The sequence below is a fragment of the Aulonocara stuartgranti genome (genome assembly GCF_965226115.1).
Source record: "Aulonocara stuartgranti genome assembly, chromosome: 6".
Taxonomy (NCBI): Eukaryota; Metazoa; Chordata; class Actinopteri; order Cichliformes; family Cichlidae; genus Aulonocara; species Aulonocara stuartgranti.
The window spans coordinates 39,554,089-39,571,470 of NC_138944.1; the positions used below are offsets into that span (position 1 = coordinate 39,554,089).

Genomic DNA, 17,382 nt, shown 5'->3' on the forward strand with positions numbered 1-17,382 from the left:
TGCTTTCTTCAGAGAAGTCAGTTCGGTATAAAGGCTGATAATTCTTGGTTTACCTTTTCCTGCATAATAGTCTCTTAAAATTTTCAGTGCCTCGCGTCCATCATCGGCAGCTTCTCTCATCACGAGCAATAAACTCTTATCATCCAGGAACTGTATTAACTCTGCATAGGCCTGGGCATTTTTATCTTCGTCGTCCTCATCTTCGTCATCACTTTTCAATATTGTGTCTTTTAGACCTTGTAATCTAAGATGTCCCAAAAATTTTGTCTCCCACAGTTCATAATTCTTCTCATCTCCGTCAAAAACCAACCTTGCCCATCGGCCACTGGGTTCACCAGCACGCTTATTCATGGTGCTAACTTAGCACGCTAGTCCTCACCGAACACGCTGTACTTTGCGACTTTTCTGGTGGTAAACTTTCCCCTGGCGTAGCTTCAATGTTTTCCTGGGCCCATAACCTGTTAGCAGAGACGGGTCTTCCAGCAGAATCTGCATGAATATTGAAGATACTTATATTGTCTAGACGGAGGAATAATCACACGTGGGGCATCGGCTTTTCACCGGAACAACACTTAGTTTTTATTATTGAACTCTCGCGTGCACTCTGCAGCATAACAGGAAGCATCCTTTCAAAATAAAATCACAACAGATGACAACGAGGGCATACCTATTAACTAGCTCAACAAAATGCCTGAACCCGCAAAGTCCGCGCCCAAGAAGGGCTCTAAGAAAGCCGTGACCAAGACCGCCGGCAAGGGCGGCAAGAAGAAGAGAAAGACCAGGAAGGAGAGCTACGCCATCTACGTGTACAAGGTGCTGAAGCAGGTCCACCCCGACACCGGGATCTCCTCCAAGGCCATGAGCATCATGAACTCGTTTGTCAACGACATCTTCGAGCGCATCGCTGCCGAGGCCTCTCGCCTGGCCCACTACAACAAACGCTCCACCATCACGTCCAGGGAGATCCAGACCGCAGTGCGCCTGCTGCTCCCCGGTGAGCTGGCCAAGCACGCCGTGTCTGAGGGCACCAAGGCCGTCACCAAGTACACCAGCTCCAAGTAAACTGATCCTGCTGTCAGTCAACCCAACGGCTCTTTTCAGAGCCACCCACTCTGTCCTGAAGAGCATACGTTCTACCTTCAAACGTGCAGTTACTATGTTGCCAACTACTGCAATCGCGGAAATGCTTCTTTGTCACTAGGTGCTATTGATCCGCTACATTGACCCAGACTCAGGAAATGTCTTGTGTGTGTTGTGGAACGATGACAAAGTAACTACAAATACAACATTAATGCCACTTTATGTTTGACAGTCTTTCAGTGCATTTCAATGGCTCCCCTGTGGGCGGCGCCTCCGCTGCATTTCCTGCAGGACTGAGAGGAGGAGAGCCACCTCTGTCCCCAAAGCCACTCTGCTTTTTAACTCCAGCCCTTAAGACCATTTCCCACACCTGTAAACATGAACTACTCTACACTGAAAAAATGGGAATTGGCAGGCTTTTGAATTTGCACAAATGAATTTAGTTAATGCTACACAAACCTTTCATGTTTCTCTTATTTACATGATTAAATAAAGTACCATTTACTTGATTATAAACAATACTGAGACTACTCATTTTTCTTGCATTGATTTAAAGTGACTAAATTAGAATACTAAAACCATTGTAATCATATTTGACCACAACCGGAAATGATGCAATATATTCAAAGACAACAACTAAATATGATTGGATAATAAGACCTAGAGTCTTATCCAATAAGACAACAACATAATTTAAGGAGAGCGCAATTGACCTCCAGATTCTGGAAGACTGTTTAGCCACATGCAACCTTTGGCACTGAGTCAGGCATACTGAGAAGGTAAGTAATTTAAATACATTTGTTTTAGTTGGGTACATTTTCACAGAATTGTTGTAGTGCATGCTATATGAAAAGTAATCTGTAATGCATCTGCATGTTGTTTTTACAGTGCTAGCTAAAGTTGGTATTAGCTCTGTGGCTAAAGCTGAAAAATAGTAACAAATTGCACATAGTCGGGAGAAAGCAGCTGTTGTCAGTCAGATATGGAATTTATGCATGTGACAGAGAGCACTGACGTTTTTGATGGCTTAGCAAGTTAAAACGTCACTGAGAGAGCGCAATAGTGTTTGTGTTATTCGTGCTAGTTATGGCTACAGTGGCTAATTAGTCCGGCTGTAACCGTCAGAGTTTAAGAAGCTGGGAGCCCCACAGTGCCATACCTTAATTCTTGCTGCTGACACACACTCAAGTTATACTAAGGATCCTGCCACCTTAGACGTGGGTTTGAGAACCTGTACCCATAAATGCCAAATCATTTTTCCATTTAGTTGTTTTAGGTGAAGTGTAACTTACTTGACTATTCTATTGGTCACGCCCAAATAATACAGCAGATATCTACAAGGAGATAAGTTGGTTCAACAGAGTATGTCTTATTAAGTGATGTATTGTGAATTTTCCAACATCATCCTAACAAAAATTAGGACCCTCCCCCCCTTTTTTTTCTACTTTGTGTAGAACATATGTGAGCTGCTTCTCAAAACATTGTGGATAAATGAGAAAGATTGGTACTTAAAAGAAACCATTGATGCTCTTCTGGACTGGAATACTTTTTTTCAATTAAAATTAATTTTTTTTGTGATGGTGGAATTTTTACCTTTATGATTACAGAAGTCAAAACATCAGATGATGATAGCTTACCATCTAAACTCCCCACCTCTTGGCAAGTCTGAATTAGAGGTCTCAGCTGTATCGGCCTTTCTAGTGGATTTGCTTAAAGAGGAGATAGCTTAACTCATTAGGTACATACAGTATTCCCTGACATTCTAGAGGTTGACCTTGCACAGTGTGTGACATTAAAGGGCATAACTTATAGAAAGGGAATGGTACTGGCCCAAAGGGCGGGCAGCAGGTGGATTGCCAGAATACTGAAAAACCGTATCTGCATTGTACCACAGCATATTCTACATTGTCAGAGAGCTTGGTGGCTGGTACAGAGAGCACCACAGAGCGTTTGAGCTCAGCCCAGTATCCACAAGAATATTCACTCTCGCTTCACTCTGTGAACTCCTTGATACTTATCCATTGGTTGACTATGAGATTGGATCAGTCCACATTGTGACTTTAAAAAGGCATATAGAAATAAAAGGTGTTCATATAAGTGTAATAGGTTCAGTCGCATGTATTTCATTAGATAAATTCTTCTTTTTTTATGTCTGATCTTTATAACTTTGACTATTGGGTATGGATAGCTTCATGAAAACTAAACTGAAATGATTCTTTCTGAATGTCTGATATTTAATTCTTTTTTGCCTACAGAGTCCTATGGTCCTAAACACTGTTTTGGCTGACGGAACCTGTTGAAGGCTCACTCTCTAATGGAGCGCCTGAATCAACTGAGGATCTCATCGTTGAAGTCAAGAGACAGTGTTGTCTTCAGGGCAGTTTCAGACTTCAGTTTATGGATTCCTTGTTTGGGAATGAGTTTCTTAACCTTACCTCAGTTTCAGAAGTAGCAGACAAGGGGACTCTTAAAGCTATTGACATGTCAAAGCCCACCACATGGACATAAAAAAGAGTAACAGAGTTGGTGAAACTCAAGATGGAAAAGACTTTTTCATACAGAAGACATGAAGTTGTTCGTGATGCACCAATGGTGGAGGCTTTCATGGCAAGATGGCCTGCTCTATTTGATTTCCATGAGGTAAGGTTTGCCTCATACACGGTGTTCTTGTGGTATTAGCCTAAATGGTTAAGGCACAGTTGTTATTTGACAGCCCATTTCTTCAGCATGAGTGATTGCAGCCTTCTTCCAGGTATTAAACCTTTGAAGCTCATTCCTCTGTGCTCATGTTTTCAGATCAAGGCTGAGTTTAAGAGAATTGCCACCATCCCCCCTCAAACAAAGTTCGTGGCTCGGCTGGCTCTCCACTTGGACAAACTGGTGAAGTTGGTCAACAGAAGAGGAGAGCTTGGATTAATACTGAAAAGAATTGTTGCATAAATGGATAATGTAAGTGATAAAGCCTCAACATTCACTTAACATGATCCTCTTTGGATGAAACTTTATAATTGTGGAAGATTTCAAATGTTTTCCCATGATAAATTTGTATTTGTATTTTTACATCTGCTTGTTTTTTTTAACCTTCACTTTGTCAACTTATTATTAATTGCCAGGAAACCTATTATTAATTTGTGTGCCTTTTACTTTAAAAACATTCATGTAAAGTACACTATTAAAACTTAAATGAAGGACAAGGGCTGAATGAAGATGCCAATTACATGAATTTCATTTCAGTGTGAAGAAGAGCAGGAGCACCAGCCCCCATCATGTACACTTTCTACAGAGGCACCATTGAGAGCATCCTGTCGAGCTGCATCACTGTGTGGTTTGGAGCCTGCAATGCGTCCTGTCATAGAACCCTCATAGCATAGTGAGGGCTGCAGAGAGGATCATTGGTGTCTCTCTCCCCTCCCTCCAGGACATTTACAGCACCCGTCTCACTAAAAAAGCCCTTTGCATAGCGGCTGATCCCACGCACCCAATGCAAAGCTTCTTCAAGCTGCTGCCGTCAGGGAGGAGACTGCGGAGTCTCCAGGCCAGGACCAGCAGACTGAAGGACAGCTTCATCCATCAGGCTGTCAGGAAGCTTAACTCCCTCCCCTCTTCTCCTCCATGGTCTCACTGAACTCTGTCACACACACACACACACACACACACACACACACACACACACACACACACACACACACACACACACACTCCTCGTGCCTATGGTACGACAACTCTCTCTCTGACTGACTCACTGGCCTGCACCAGTTACCAGTCACTTTGTGGAGCATTGGACTGCCATTACCTCATAAGACTTTGTTGTTATACTATCTCTTACCGTACATTACTAAATCTCCATTTGCACTATTTGCCTATTTGCACTACTCTGCCTGGTTTACACTCAATGTCATTTACCCTTACCTGAATATTGTATATTGTATATTGCATAGCTTTCTTGTTAAATTGTATTGTATTTATTTAAATTTTTACTTTTTAATTATTTTATTTGCATTTTTTAATCACTCTCTTATATTTAAATGTTCATTTGCTATTTCATCTAGGGTTTGAGAGTAACGAAATTTCTATTCTCTGTATGTCCTGTACATGTGGCAGAATTGACAAATAAAGTTGACTTTGACTTGACTTTGACTTTGATGTTGATGCTGAGTGTGTCAAGGAAGTGTGTATCTACATGGGTGAAGACGCTGGCTTATCCAAGAGTATGTGGTATGTACTTGTCTTTTTTTTTCGGACTTTCCACAGTGTCATATTACTTACTTGGCATGAAATGACTAACATGGCTTCTTTTTTACAGGGCATGGAAGAACGTGCCATCAGTGAGACTGTTGAAGACACCACTGTTCAAATTTATCTTCTTAAAGAGCAAGATGAACAAGAGTTGTCCTTGCAGGCATCAGGGTGGTGAAGAATTTGGATAATGTAGCATTTGCTGTGATAATGCTATTTGGACTCATGGATGCATTAAACCTTGCCTACCCTGCTGACCTTCGCTACAACTTTGACGTTTTCTAGAAGATTTTCATGGGACTGGATGGAGCTAAACTCTCTAGAGTTCTTGCTTTCAAAAACCATCTGTTTCATTGAGAAGTCAAAGACTGCACTTCTGCAGTTCCTTGCAGTTTTTCATTTTGTGTTCATTTTTTTATTGCTTTCCCCTCATGTGACTGCAATGCAGGATGATTTTTCCTTTTGGCATCATGTTGTAAGAAATTTTTACTGACAATTTTTAGCAATATGTTCTAAGTCAACCTTAATGTCCTGCTTACATGTTTAAAATGAAGATTAAAATTCATGTAGGTGTTTTAGTTATGTAACAATGTCATTTAAGGCTCAACTTAGTTGAAATCTTGTATAGGTAAATACTTGTACAGAAGCTGAAACTGTTATCAAATAATACAGTTATATTTGTATAATTTTTGTTTATTCATAAAAGTGTGTTGCTTTTTTTTTCAGGTAGTCTTAATTTAATTTACATTTTTCAATTGTGTAATTAATACAAATGTTATATGTAAGAGATGACAGGATCATCTATAAGCACTTTCTTTTACTTGCTGCTAAGGTCAGTTTTTTGTGAAATATTTGCAAATATATTCTCTAACTTTTTTTTTTAGTTATTTCTGCAGGCTATCTTTAAAAATGTGTTAACAAGTTTACATGGATGTGATTTTGGACTTGTTCATGGCAGAATTGCTGCTTTCACTGCTGTTACAGTTTAATAAAGGTGAATTGTTCAGTAGCACTCAGTCTTTGCCTTTTTTGTCAATAATGATCAGTTAATATTTCAATTGAAAAAATTAAGTAGGATTTAAAGCCCTCACCCGCACTGCTCGCACTGGAACGGTTCGCAGCCGAGTGTGAAGCAGCGGGAATGAGAATCAGCACCTCCAAATCTGAGGCCATGGTTCTCAGCCGGAAAAGGGTGGAGTGCCCACTCCGGGTCGGGGATGAGTTCCTGCCCCAAGTAGAGGAGTTCAAGTATCTCGGGGTCTTGTTCGCGAGTGATGGGAGAAGGGAGCCAGAGATCGACAGACGGATTGGGGCTGCAGCTGCAGTAATGCGGACGCTGCACCGGTCCGTCGTGGTGAAGAGGGAGCTGAGTGTAAAAGCGAAGCTCTCAATTTACCGGTCGATCTACGTCCCTACCCTCACCTATGGCCACGAGCTGTGGGTAGTGACCGAAAGAACGAGATCGCGGATACAAGCGGCAGAAATGAGCTTCCTCCGAAGGGTGGCTGGCCTCTCCCTTAGAGATAGGGTGAGAAGTTCGGCCATCCGGGAGGGGCTCAGAGTAGAGCAGCTGCTGCTCCACATCGAAAGGAGCCAGCTGAGGTGGTTCGGGCATCTGACAAGGATGCCCCCTGGGCGCCTCCTGGGTGAGGTGTTCCAGGCATGTCCCGGGAGGAGGCCCCGGGGCAGACCCAGGACACGCTGGAGAGATTATATCTCTCGGCTGGCCTGGGAACGCCTTGGTATTCCCCTGGATAAGCTGGAGGAGGTGGCTGGGGAGAGGGAGGTCTGGGCCTCTTTGCTTAGGCTGCTGCCCCCGCGACCCGGCCCCGGATAAAGCGGATGAAGATGGATGGATGGATGGATTTAAAGCCATAATTTGTGTTGCAGGAACATAATTGCAATGTGTTTACATTACATAATATCATTGCATACCACTGGCGAATAAAAATAAGTTGGTGTTAAACATTAAAATATATTGACATTATACAATACATTGATATTATGATAACAGATTAATATTAGTACATCAAACATGATTTTTTAAAGTAATCTGATGTAAATAAAATACTTTGATTTGACAAGCATTAATTACTTGAGGGAAAGTGGAAAATTAAATCAGTCATACTTATTCATATTATGTGGGACCGATGTACACAATAAAGTCAAGTAAATTGAAAGAACTTTTTTTTTCAGTGTACGCTCTTTTTGTGCTGCCACTTTATTCACTTTTAGTCACTTAGTTATTTATTCACCTATTCAGTCACTTTAATTTTAAAACTGTATATGCTGTGTATTTATTATCTCATTCTTATTGCCTGTTTATGCCCTGTCCTTGTCTTCAACGTCATGCTGCTCCATTGTATCTTATTTGCCCCTTGGGGATAAGGGCTGTGTGTGTGTGTGTGTGTGTGTGTGTGTGTGTGTGTGTGTGTGTGTGTGTGTGTGTGTGTGTGTGTTATAATATAATACAAAGAAAATTCCAAAAAAAACCCAAATTGAAAACAGTACTTTTTCCACAAAATACCTGAACACAAGTGTTGCTCTGGCCAGTTAACTCATTTTGACAGTTTCTTTACTGTGTGTAAAATGGAAGTGTTTGGGTGTTTTTTTTTTCTTTTTTTTCTGATATCCAAAGTTAAGTTTGTCATTTCACAAAAAATTTGCATAGCAGAATCCAAAGAAGCAGTAAACTTAAAATTTAGTATCAATTTGTCTGTATCGTTCTGATCTGGGGTTGCGCCGTTTTTCTTATGTTGTACATTTGCACTTTATGTGGTCCTGTGTTGATTGTCCTATGTAGCACCACGGAAGAACGCTGACTTGCTTCACTGTGTACTGTAGCACTGCACATGGTTGAAATCACAAAGCCACTTGACTTTATGTGCTCGTTAACACTATAATCACACAACTAGACTAACAACTATGATAAAGGCGTGGTTTGTTTGGCCTGTTAGAGGGCAAACATTAGCTACCCTAGATGTCCAAATGGATACTAGGAAAGGTATGAATTACTACCATTAATATATATTTTTATATTAAGTTATTATTAATATGTTTTTGTATTTATTATTATAAGAAAAGGAGTCCAATGTGTTTTCTCTTCCCCCACTTGTGGTACCCCTGGATGGAAGGCATCTTTACCATTTGCCTATACTGCCTATCCCACAGGCAGGCTCTGCTGTGTCCTACGCATCCAGCTTTCCTAGCGATGCTCAAAGAGGAATTTCCGTCAAAGCTATCTTCAATCTAATTCATAATTTGTTGGCTCCGTAGCCACCTTTCTATATGCCTTTAGATAGTACAACTATTGTAGCAAGTGCTGTGAATAAGATATATCTATCTGCTTAGCACTTTTATCTTTTATGTTTAGTTAAGTGTTGTCTTACAGTGTGTTTTGCACTAAGTACCGAAGCAATTTCCTAATGTTGTAAACCTGCTCAACATTAGGAAATAAAACCCATTCTGATTCTGATTCAGAGGTGAATTTTGGTCATCTCAGTCTCTCACTAAATGCTCTTCTGTGACTGGTCAAGCACACGATGGGAGGGTGGGAGGTATTGTGCAGCATTTTACTTATCTTGGACAACAATCTGTGGTTACATTTTTTTAGTGGGTGGAAGAATAATAGAATCCTCCAGAAAAAGGAGCACAGATATACTGGGCATAATTAAATGCACTGTACTAGATTAGACTGAGGTCGCTATCCAGGACATAAGATAAGCTTTATTAGTTTATTAGTCCCTTTATTAAATGCCAAAAAATAAGAGCAATATTACTCTGATTAAATAAATGAAATAGATGTAAAAATACGTTTGACTAGTAGCGACAAAAAGAGAATGTTTAATAGTGAGATGTTGGATGGTTTTTGATTGATTGATTGATTGATTGATTGATTGATTGATTGATTGAATGCTTTATTGGCCATATGCAGGTTGCCCCGCAGAGAAATAGGACCCCCCCCCCGACTTACACACACAACAAAGACATCACATGGGAATACAGTCGGAGATCGGCAGCGTTGCAGAGAAAACACTGAAAAATTACACAACAATGGGAAAAAGTACAAGAGGAAAAAAAGAGACCTCTTCACACGCTGGGCACCTATGGGAGGACAGCATGAGAACAGGAAACAAAAAAAACTCCTCTGCACAGAGAGCACATTAATGTCCACATCACAACATTAGAGCACGTGACTAGCCACAGGGGTGGATAGGGGGGTGGGAGGTAATCCGAAGGAACACAGCAGTCGTCCTACACAGCGCTACCATTTCAGCGCGGCACGCAGACCCGCCGTCTTCCCCCGCAGGAAACAAGCATCGAAGGCGTTTGGAAAGGGAGGGGGATGAGTGCGTGCTTATCAGTGTAAGTGTAAGTGTGTGCGTGTCCATAGTTCAGCTGAGACAGTGTCCTTCGCCCTATCAGGCTAAGTAAACAGTCTTCCAGCCAACCCAGGTGGCCTTGCATGGGATGGGAAGAATAGTCATCACACAGTCGTTATCAGGGAGTTGTTTTGGTGGGCTCCAGCCTTGGGCCTGAGCAGCTGGCGCCGTGGTGTCCATATGTTGAATATTGTTGATTTCTCCTTTATGCGAGCAGCGAATTTAGCACTCTGACACTAGTCTCTCGATCTCCCGTTGGAGAGCCGCGAACCTCCCCATGATGGTATCAAACTTCTGTTCCGTGGTGTTGTCATTCTTTTGATTCTGAGACCTCACTGCAGTGAGCTGTTCTGCGATGTGTTCCAACTTTCGCTCAAGGGTGTCATTGTGAGCAGGCCCCTCTCTGATGTATCCCATCATACGCTCAGTGGTGTTAGTTTGAGTCTTCACGGCAGCTGTAAGCGTCTCCAAGGTGTTAACCATGCTGCGTTCGTTGTGAGAGGTCGCGCCTCGTCCCGTCGCTTCAATTCCAGCGGTCAGCCTTGGGGGGGTTTGAACAGCTGGTTCCGCTCTCTTATTTCTCCGATAGGTCAGGGCCAAGCCAGCTCCGATCAGCAAGAACCCTGTTATCATGGTTCCGAATAGGTAGATGTCTTCAGCGTCCTCGATAGACAGTCCCGCCAGGCACAAGATCCTCCAGGTCTGCCACCTATCCATCGTGTATCCGGCAGGGAAAGTCCCTCCAGGGCACTCAGGCTCTCCCGAGCCCAGACTTCTCGTTGAGAAGAGGGTGTCAATAGCATTCAGAGACCAGTTGATCAAATCCATAATTCTCTTTTAGGTTTTAGAGAACGACAGTGAGAGACTGTTCCAGGGAAAGTAATGCACACGAGACAAGACAAGGACACAAGAGGCTAAGCAGGGAAGATAAGGGGAAGGAGGAGAGGAGAAAAGTGCGACCGCCTTCACCAAGAGCCAAGTATTAGCAGGTATTGAGTATTGCACATTGAGATACTTAGTGATCAGTTGGTGGATGTGTGTATTCACGTGTTCATTCGCTGTTGTTGTTTATAGTAGAGTCGGTAACTGTAGCTGGAAGGAAACGGACTGATGCAGACTAAGAGATCAGGGCCAAAGTGTGGAAGTGAGCTGCCGTAAGGTGACTAACTAATGGTGATTTCTGATATACAACAACGTGAGTGAAACTCGAGGCCGCTGTGCTTTGGTTAGAAGTGAGCAGCTCTCACAGAAGTCTCGCTGCACCGTGGGCGTCCAGCTGCATCGGTGTGTTTGCTGGGAGTTCGCGGCGTCACTTTGTCCCACAGCTGCGCTCACCAGATGCTGCTTTTAAGTCAGAGTGCGCGAACGAACATGTGTCTGAGCTGGAAAAGGGCTTTTCACGGAGCTGTGCTGCGGCTCCTTTGTTTTAGGAAAGAAAAGCACCGTGACTCGATCAGAAGGAAAGAGGAAAATGTCAGAGGAAGCACCCGCACCTGCTGCTGCCGCCGCCCCGGCCAAGGCGGCCAAGAAGAAGACGACGGCTTCCAAGCCGAAGAAGGTGGGCCCCAGCGTGGGCGAGTTGATTGTGAAAGCCATGGCCGCTTCCAAGGAGCGCAGCGGCGTGTCCACAATAGCTCTCAAGAAGGCTCTGGCTGCCGGAGGCTACGATGTGGACAAGAACAAGGCCCGCGTCAAGACCGCCATCAAGAGCCTGGTGGCCAAGGGCACTCTGGTGCAGACCAAGGGCACCGGGGCCTCCGGATCCTTCAAGATGAACAAGAAGGCTACCGAGAGCAAAGCCAAGAAGCCCGCAAAGAAAGCCGCTCCCAAAGCCAAGAAGCCCGCCGCTGCCAAAGCCAAGAAGCCGGCAGCAGCCGCTAAAAAGTCCCCCAAGAAGCCAGCGGCAGCCAAGAAGCCCGCAGCCGCTAAGAAGTCCCCCAAGAAGGCCAAGAAGCCCGCTGTGGCGGCCAAGAAGCCCACCAAGAGCCCCAAGAAGGTCACCAAGAAGCCTCCCGCAGCCAAGAAAGCCCCCGCCAAGAAGGCCGCCAAACCCAAAGCCAAGAAGGCGGCCACGCATAATAGCATTATTGTCAAAGCAAGATAAGATACTTTTTGGGTTTGTTTTTTTCTCATAACACTTGCAGCTTGTATTACTATCATGGCTCACATTTCACAATCAGAAACAGTTTTATTGCCAAATTGGGGGGGGGGGGGGGGGGGTTATGACATTAGGAAATTGCTGCCATACTTGGTGCAAAACAACCCTTAAAAATTAAAAGTGCTCAGGAGGTGTGTGTGTGTGTGTGTACATGTGCGCAGGTGATGATCAGCGCCACAATGGAACAGATGCAGAGAACACAGTATAGGGTCACGTGTTTGTGGTGGGAACAGTCATATGTACACGAGTGCTGTGTCTTCAGAAATCTACAACTATGTTTACAGTCACACCTTCATAGTCAATACATCAAACCACTTCTTATCTCTTACTATGAAGCATTATAATACAAGAAACCTTTAAAAGTCATCACCTACATCTTTTTTTTTTAATAAACAACAAATATGACTGGAAATAAATTAATAGATGCATGTTATTATCATCTACGTATGGAATATTTTTCCCTTCTATTTTTATTTCTAAACAGCTGTTTTAGTGGAAACACACTGTATATTTTAAGAATACCGAGCCAATATAATCAAATTAAATGCTCCACTCTACAACCCGACCTGACTAAATCTAGGCCAGTTGAACTGATATTAGGTGATTTCAAGCACACACTTTACTCCAAGCTGAACCCATGCAGCTATTTGTTGTTGCATGTATTTATTTCATGACTAATGTCATGACCATTTTGATTAATGCACATTTCAACAAATGGGCTTCCTTGGCGTTAAGGATGCGGGGGAATTCCCATTATTTCAAAATATAGACACAAAAACCTAAGCCTAGACGGAAGTGACTTTCCAAAATTTCCCAAATTCAGCAGCAGCGCTGAACACGTCGCAAATGGCTCCACATTTTCCTCCCTCTGCACCTGGATAGTTCCTGCAGCACCAGAGTACGTCCACCACACGTCCCCCTCCCCCTCTTCTGTGTTATGGCTTTTGCGTTTGACAAAGTTTGTGGTCTTGCCTCATGTGTCATGAACAATGTTCCCTCTAAGCTGCGCGCATGCGTAATTGTGCACTGCTGGCACAGTCTCTGCGCACAGAAAATCTGCGTTGCGCACAAAAAAAATCTAACCTGAATTGAAATTAAAATTAAAACTTTAACAATTCTGTTTTGCAGTGTTAGTCAGTAAGTGACTGGCTGCTCCCGTATGGGATTAGAACAATGCCACCTTATCCCATAGTCCAGCCGATAATGTGATTCACATTCGTATATACGCAGCTAATCAACGTTGTTGACAGGCTATGACAGCGTCCTTATGTGCTGACACCGGTGTTTTAGCTAGCAAAGCGGCGTGGCTGATGTGGAGTGAAGCCACGGTCATGACAACATGTACAATCTTTGGAGATGTGAGCAGGACAGACGGAACAATTGGTGGAAAAAGTGTGGACTTTATACCAGTTTTTAAATTGTGTTGATCGGCCACATAAAACCAGTTATGATAAAATATCTGCAATGTTTGGTTTTCTTCCTGAATACTGTCGTTGTTTATATTTACTGCGGGAAGAAACGGTAAAAACGGCGTTTTATAAGGAAAACACTCGAAAGCCTGTGAGCAAAAACAAAACACCCCCCCCCCCCCCCCCCCTTTCCTATTGGTCAAAAAATGTACCGTGTCAACCAATGAAAAAATGATATGGCAACAGTTGTTTAGGAAGGGGAAAAGTTTTAGGAATGTTTTGAGATGTGAGAGATTTGCGATGTTTAGCGCAAATCTTGTGTAGTGTGTAGTGTAGTCAATAGTTTTGTTGTGTGTCAGAACAACGAGGCGACTGCTGAATGTTACAGGTGTTACAGCAGTGATACATCTGCTGCTGTCAGGCCTGCAGGTATCAGGCTGTTGTTCTCCTTCATCTCATAGTGGACAGAAATTATTTTTTGGAGTGGCACAAATAATTTGTGTGGATTCAGATTTGATGCAGAACAGCTGATTGTTCTGTAGAAAGTTTGAAATGTTTATTTTAAAAAAACGCCTTGGCTGCATTTTTAGATAAACAGCTGCAAAAAAATTTGCAAATCTCAGTTACTTTTTTGAAGAAGTAACTATATAATTAATTGCCCAACATTGGTCATTGTATGCTGTATTTTGCAGACAGAGAGTTACAGGACTCTCTCCCAGACCACAGACTCATAATACAAGTCAGAGCTTTATATTAAAAAAACAAAAAGTTGTGTTTTCAAAGTTGGAGTTCAAGTTATTTTTACTTCCAATTGTGTTAGCATACTACACAGGTCATGAACAAGATTTTTTTTTTAATTTTCATTGTAAGTGGGGCTAAAGCACTTAATTAAAAGTAGTCTAACATAAATGTAAATGCTGTAATTTGATTACTTTATTAAACCATGTAACTTGGATGGATTTGATGCCTGCGTGACCACAGTGCACACGTCTGCTGTTGCTCACAGTGGTCCAAGTGTCCGCTCAGGGAGTTTGTGTGTTCGCTCAGACACATGAAAAATTAGAGGGAACATTGGTCATGAACCACGTCGTGTCTGTTTCCACGAGCTTAGGATCTGCTTTTAATGTCAACCATGATGCATTTCTATGGCCGTAGTTAGCATGTCAGTAATGAGTAGCTCCGAAATGTTAAGACCGTAAAAATGTGATGTAGTCAGTTGTGTTGAACGTGATCTTTTGACCTGAGCAAGTTTGTTAGAATAAAGTGACAGATTTCTGAAAGATACAAGCTAACAGAGGTCAAAAAGGCACGGGCATCGGTCACGCTGCGAGAGAGACTGCAAGTGGTTTTGATCCAAGAAGAAGTGTTCAGTATTACATGAGTTGCTGAAAAGAAATATTTTCTGGAATCATTTTGAAAGAGTAATAAGAGGTAAGTAACTAAAAGGTAATGATTATACATACACACACGGAAGTCGGCGAGAATAAGGTAATACTACATTTCCATATACACAAGGATGTTTGCTCAGAAAGAAGTGTGTGGCTCTGAAAAGAGCCTTTGTTTATTTGTTTCGTGCGTGAAGCAGAGGCTTTGGCATTTACTTGGCCTTGACAGGCTTCTCGGTCTTCTTGGGCAGCAGCACGGCCTGGATGTTGGGCAGCACACCACCCTAGGCGGTGGTGACTCCGCCAAGGAGCTTGTTGAGCTCCTCGTCGTTGCGCACAGCCAGCTGCAGGTGACGTGGGATGATACGAGTCTTCTTGTTGTCGCGGGCTGCGTTGCCAGCCAGCTCGAGGATCTCAGCGGTCAGGTACTCGAGCACAGCTGCCAGGTAGACGGGGACGCCGGCACCCACGCGCTGCGCATAGTTGCCTTTGCGCAGCAGTCTGTGGACACGACCCACGTGGAACTGGAGCCCGGCACGGGATGAACGGGTCTTAGCCTTAGCTCTGGCTTTGTCTCCGGTTTTGCTTTTTTTTTTTTTTTTTCCTCATGGATTTTATTATAAAAAGAAATGCAGTTACGTTTCTCATGTTTCCTGTAAAGACTGAATTTGAAAGGTTTGAAAGTATTTAAATGTCTCCTGTTGAAGTGAAACACCTTTTTTATTGTTGTTCTACATTTTATGGACATGCAGTTTCAAAACAATGTGTTAACATTAACTTTTACAAAATACTGTACAGTTTCTCCAGCACTTCTTTCCAAAACACAAAACTTGAGTGAATGTGGGATTTTATATTTTACTGAGTAGTTGCTCTAGTAGAGTCCTTGGGGAGAGTTTAGGGGAATCTGCCGGGACTGAAAAGGTCACTGTCCCAAGAAGGAAGCCATGGGATCATCTGGCCTGCTGCGTTTCATGCGGAAGGCCTCCATTGTTACGGCCCTAGCAGGGCCTCTCTCTCTCTCCTGAAGGTGCCTGTATGGGCATGTCCCACTACCTCCTCTGCCTGAGGTGCCACCTTTCCCTCCTGTACAGCTGACTCCCATCAGCAATTAAAGGTATTTAAGCCCAGAGCAGGGTGAGCTCTGGACCAGAGTGCCATTTGTGTGGGTACAGCTAGTGAGCTGAGTGGTTTTTCGGTGTTTCCAGCTGGTGAGCTGTGTTTTGTGGTTTTCAGCTAGTGAGCTGCGTTTTCCTTTTGACTTTTTGCATTACTGACCAACGCCTGAGTTTTGTTTGTGTTACTTTTATGGTGATAGCGGCTTGTCCGTCTCTTTTAGTTGAACTTCTTCAATAAAATTGTTTTATTCAATTGTTTTACCTCCTTGACTCCTTTTTCTGACCCGGTCACTTTTGTTACTTCCCCCTCCCCGCCTAGACCCCCCCCCCCCCCCCCCCCCAGGGGACCGTAACAAGTGGGGGCTCGTCCGGGATAATTGAACAAGGAATTCTGTGCTGGATTTGGTTTTTGTTGTTTATCTCGCTTTGGCACCTTTTAGAGATTCCTAACTTCCCAGTTAAGGTAGGTGAGTGTCCAGCTGAGCTTTTTAAGTTCCTCCTTCGGGCACTCTTTTGTTATTTTGCCTTTGTTATTTTTGGAGTAATCCTGGGTGGGGATTAATTCTCTGTTGGGGGTAGGCAATTCAGGGCTCCGGTCGCTGAAGTTCTGCCTTTAAAGTTGCCTTGAGCCCAGCACGCTCCGGAAGATAGGCAGGGCAAGGTTTTGGAACTGGGTAAGTTGTTTTTGTTAACGGGTGCGTGGCGAGAGGTAAGTTGGTCAGCTAAAGTAAGTTGTGTAGTTGGCTGTTAATTGTCTTAATTAAGGGTGTGTTTTCTAACCCTTCACCATCCCCAAAATGGATGACACAGCTGCTAGTGTACAGGTGTCTAGAGGCTCGTTTGTGAGCAATAATATTCACCTGGTTCCAGTCTTCTGCGAATCCAGTGTTCACAGCTTTTTCAGTGTATTCGAATGCCTAGCAACTGCACTGCAGTGGCCTCAAGATGTGTGGGGGGTGATGTTGCTGTGTAGGTTGACAGGTAAGGCTCAAGAAGCTTGTTCTGTTCTGTCTGGGCAGGATGGCCTAGTTTATGGAAAGATCAAAAGTGCCGTCCTCCAAGCCTATGAACTGGTACCTGAGGCCTATAGGCAGCATTTTCGAGGGTTGGAGTTGGCACAGGGACAGTCCTATCTTGACTTCGCTAGGGAGAAGGCAAAGCTCTTTGATAGGTGGTGTTCTGCAAGCCAGGTTAATGATGTGGGGTCCATACGTGAGCTTATGCTGGTGGAGGACTTTAAAAACTCTGTTCCTAAGTCTGTTGCCCTTTATTTAAGTGAACAGAGGGCTACAACTTTACAGCAAGCTGCCACCCTGGCAGATGAGTTTAAGCTGACTCATAAAGCAAGTGCTGTCGGATAGGATATCCATCTGCACTATAGCGCATCCTGGACAGGTAAGAGTGGGCCAGCTAATAAGGAAAATGCAGTTGTGGTTTTAAGACCTAGGCCCAAACTGTGTTTTTTCTGTCACAAGCCTGGCCATGTGGTTGCCAATTGTGTCAAACTGGCACTCAAACAGAAAGCCCACTCAACACAAAAGGGGCCTGTTTTGAGAAAAGTCAGTCGTGGCTCTCAAACTGACAAGCTTGCCAGGCCTACTGAAAGGCTAAACCTGG

The 17,382-nt window shown here is 43.4% G+C and overlaps 1 protein-coding gene and 1 pseudogene across 2 annotated transcripts; one reads left to right on the forward strand and one right to left on the reverse strand.

Annotated features, from left to right (window-relative positions):
- Nucleotides 1–687: 687 nt before the first annotated feature.
- Nucleotides 688–1,462, forward strand: LOC309709356 (histone H2B 1/2; the record flags this gene model as incomplete). The annotated part of the gene is made up of 1 exon (XM_082537933.1): nucleotides 688–1,462. One exon carries the CDS (start codon nucleotides 688–690, stop codon nucleotides 1,060–1,062), a length of 375 nt encoding a protein of 124 aa, XP_082394059.1. The 3' UTR covers nucleotides 1,063–1,462.
- A 13,400-nt stretch (nucleotides 1,463–14,862) lies between these two features.
- Nucleotides 14,863–15,638, reverse strand: LOC309708771 (histone H2A-like; annotated as a pseudogene). The gene is made up of 2 exons: nucleotides 15,577–15,638; nucleotides 14,863–15,235 (listed from the first exon to the last, which is right to left on the reverse strand). The product of its transcript is annotated as a histone H2A-like (transcript).
- Nucleotides 15,639–17,382: the final 1,744 nt, after the last annotated feature.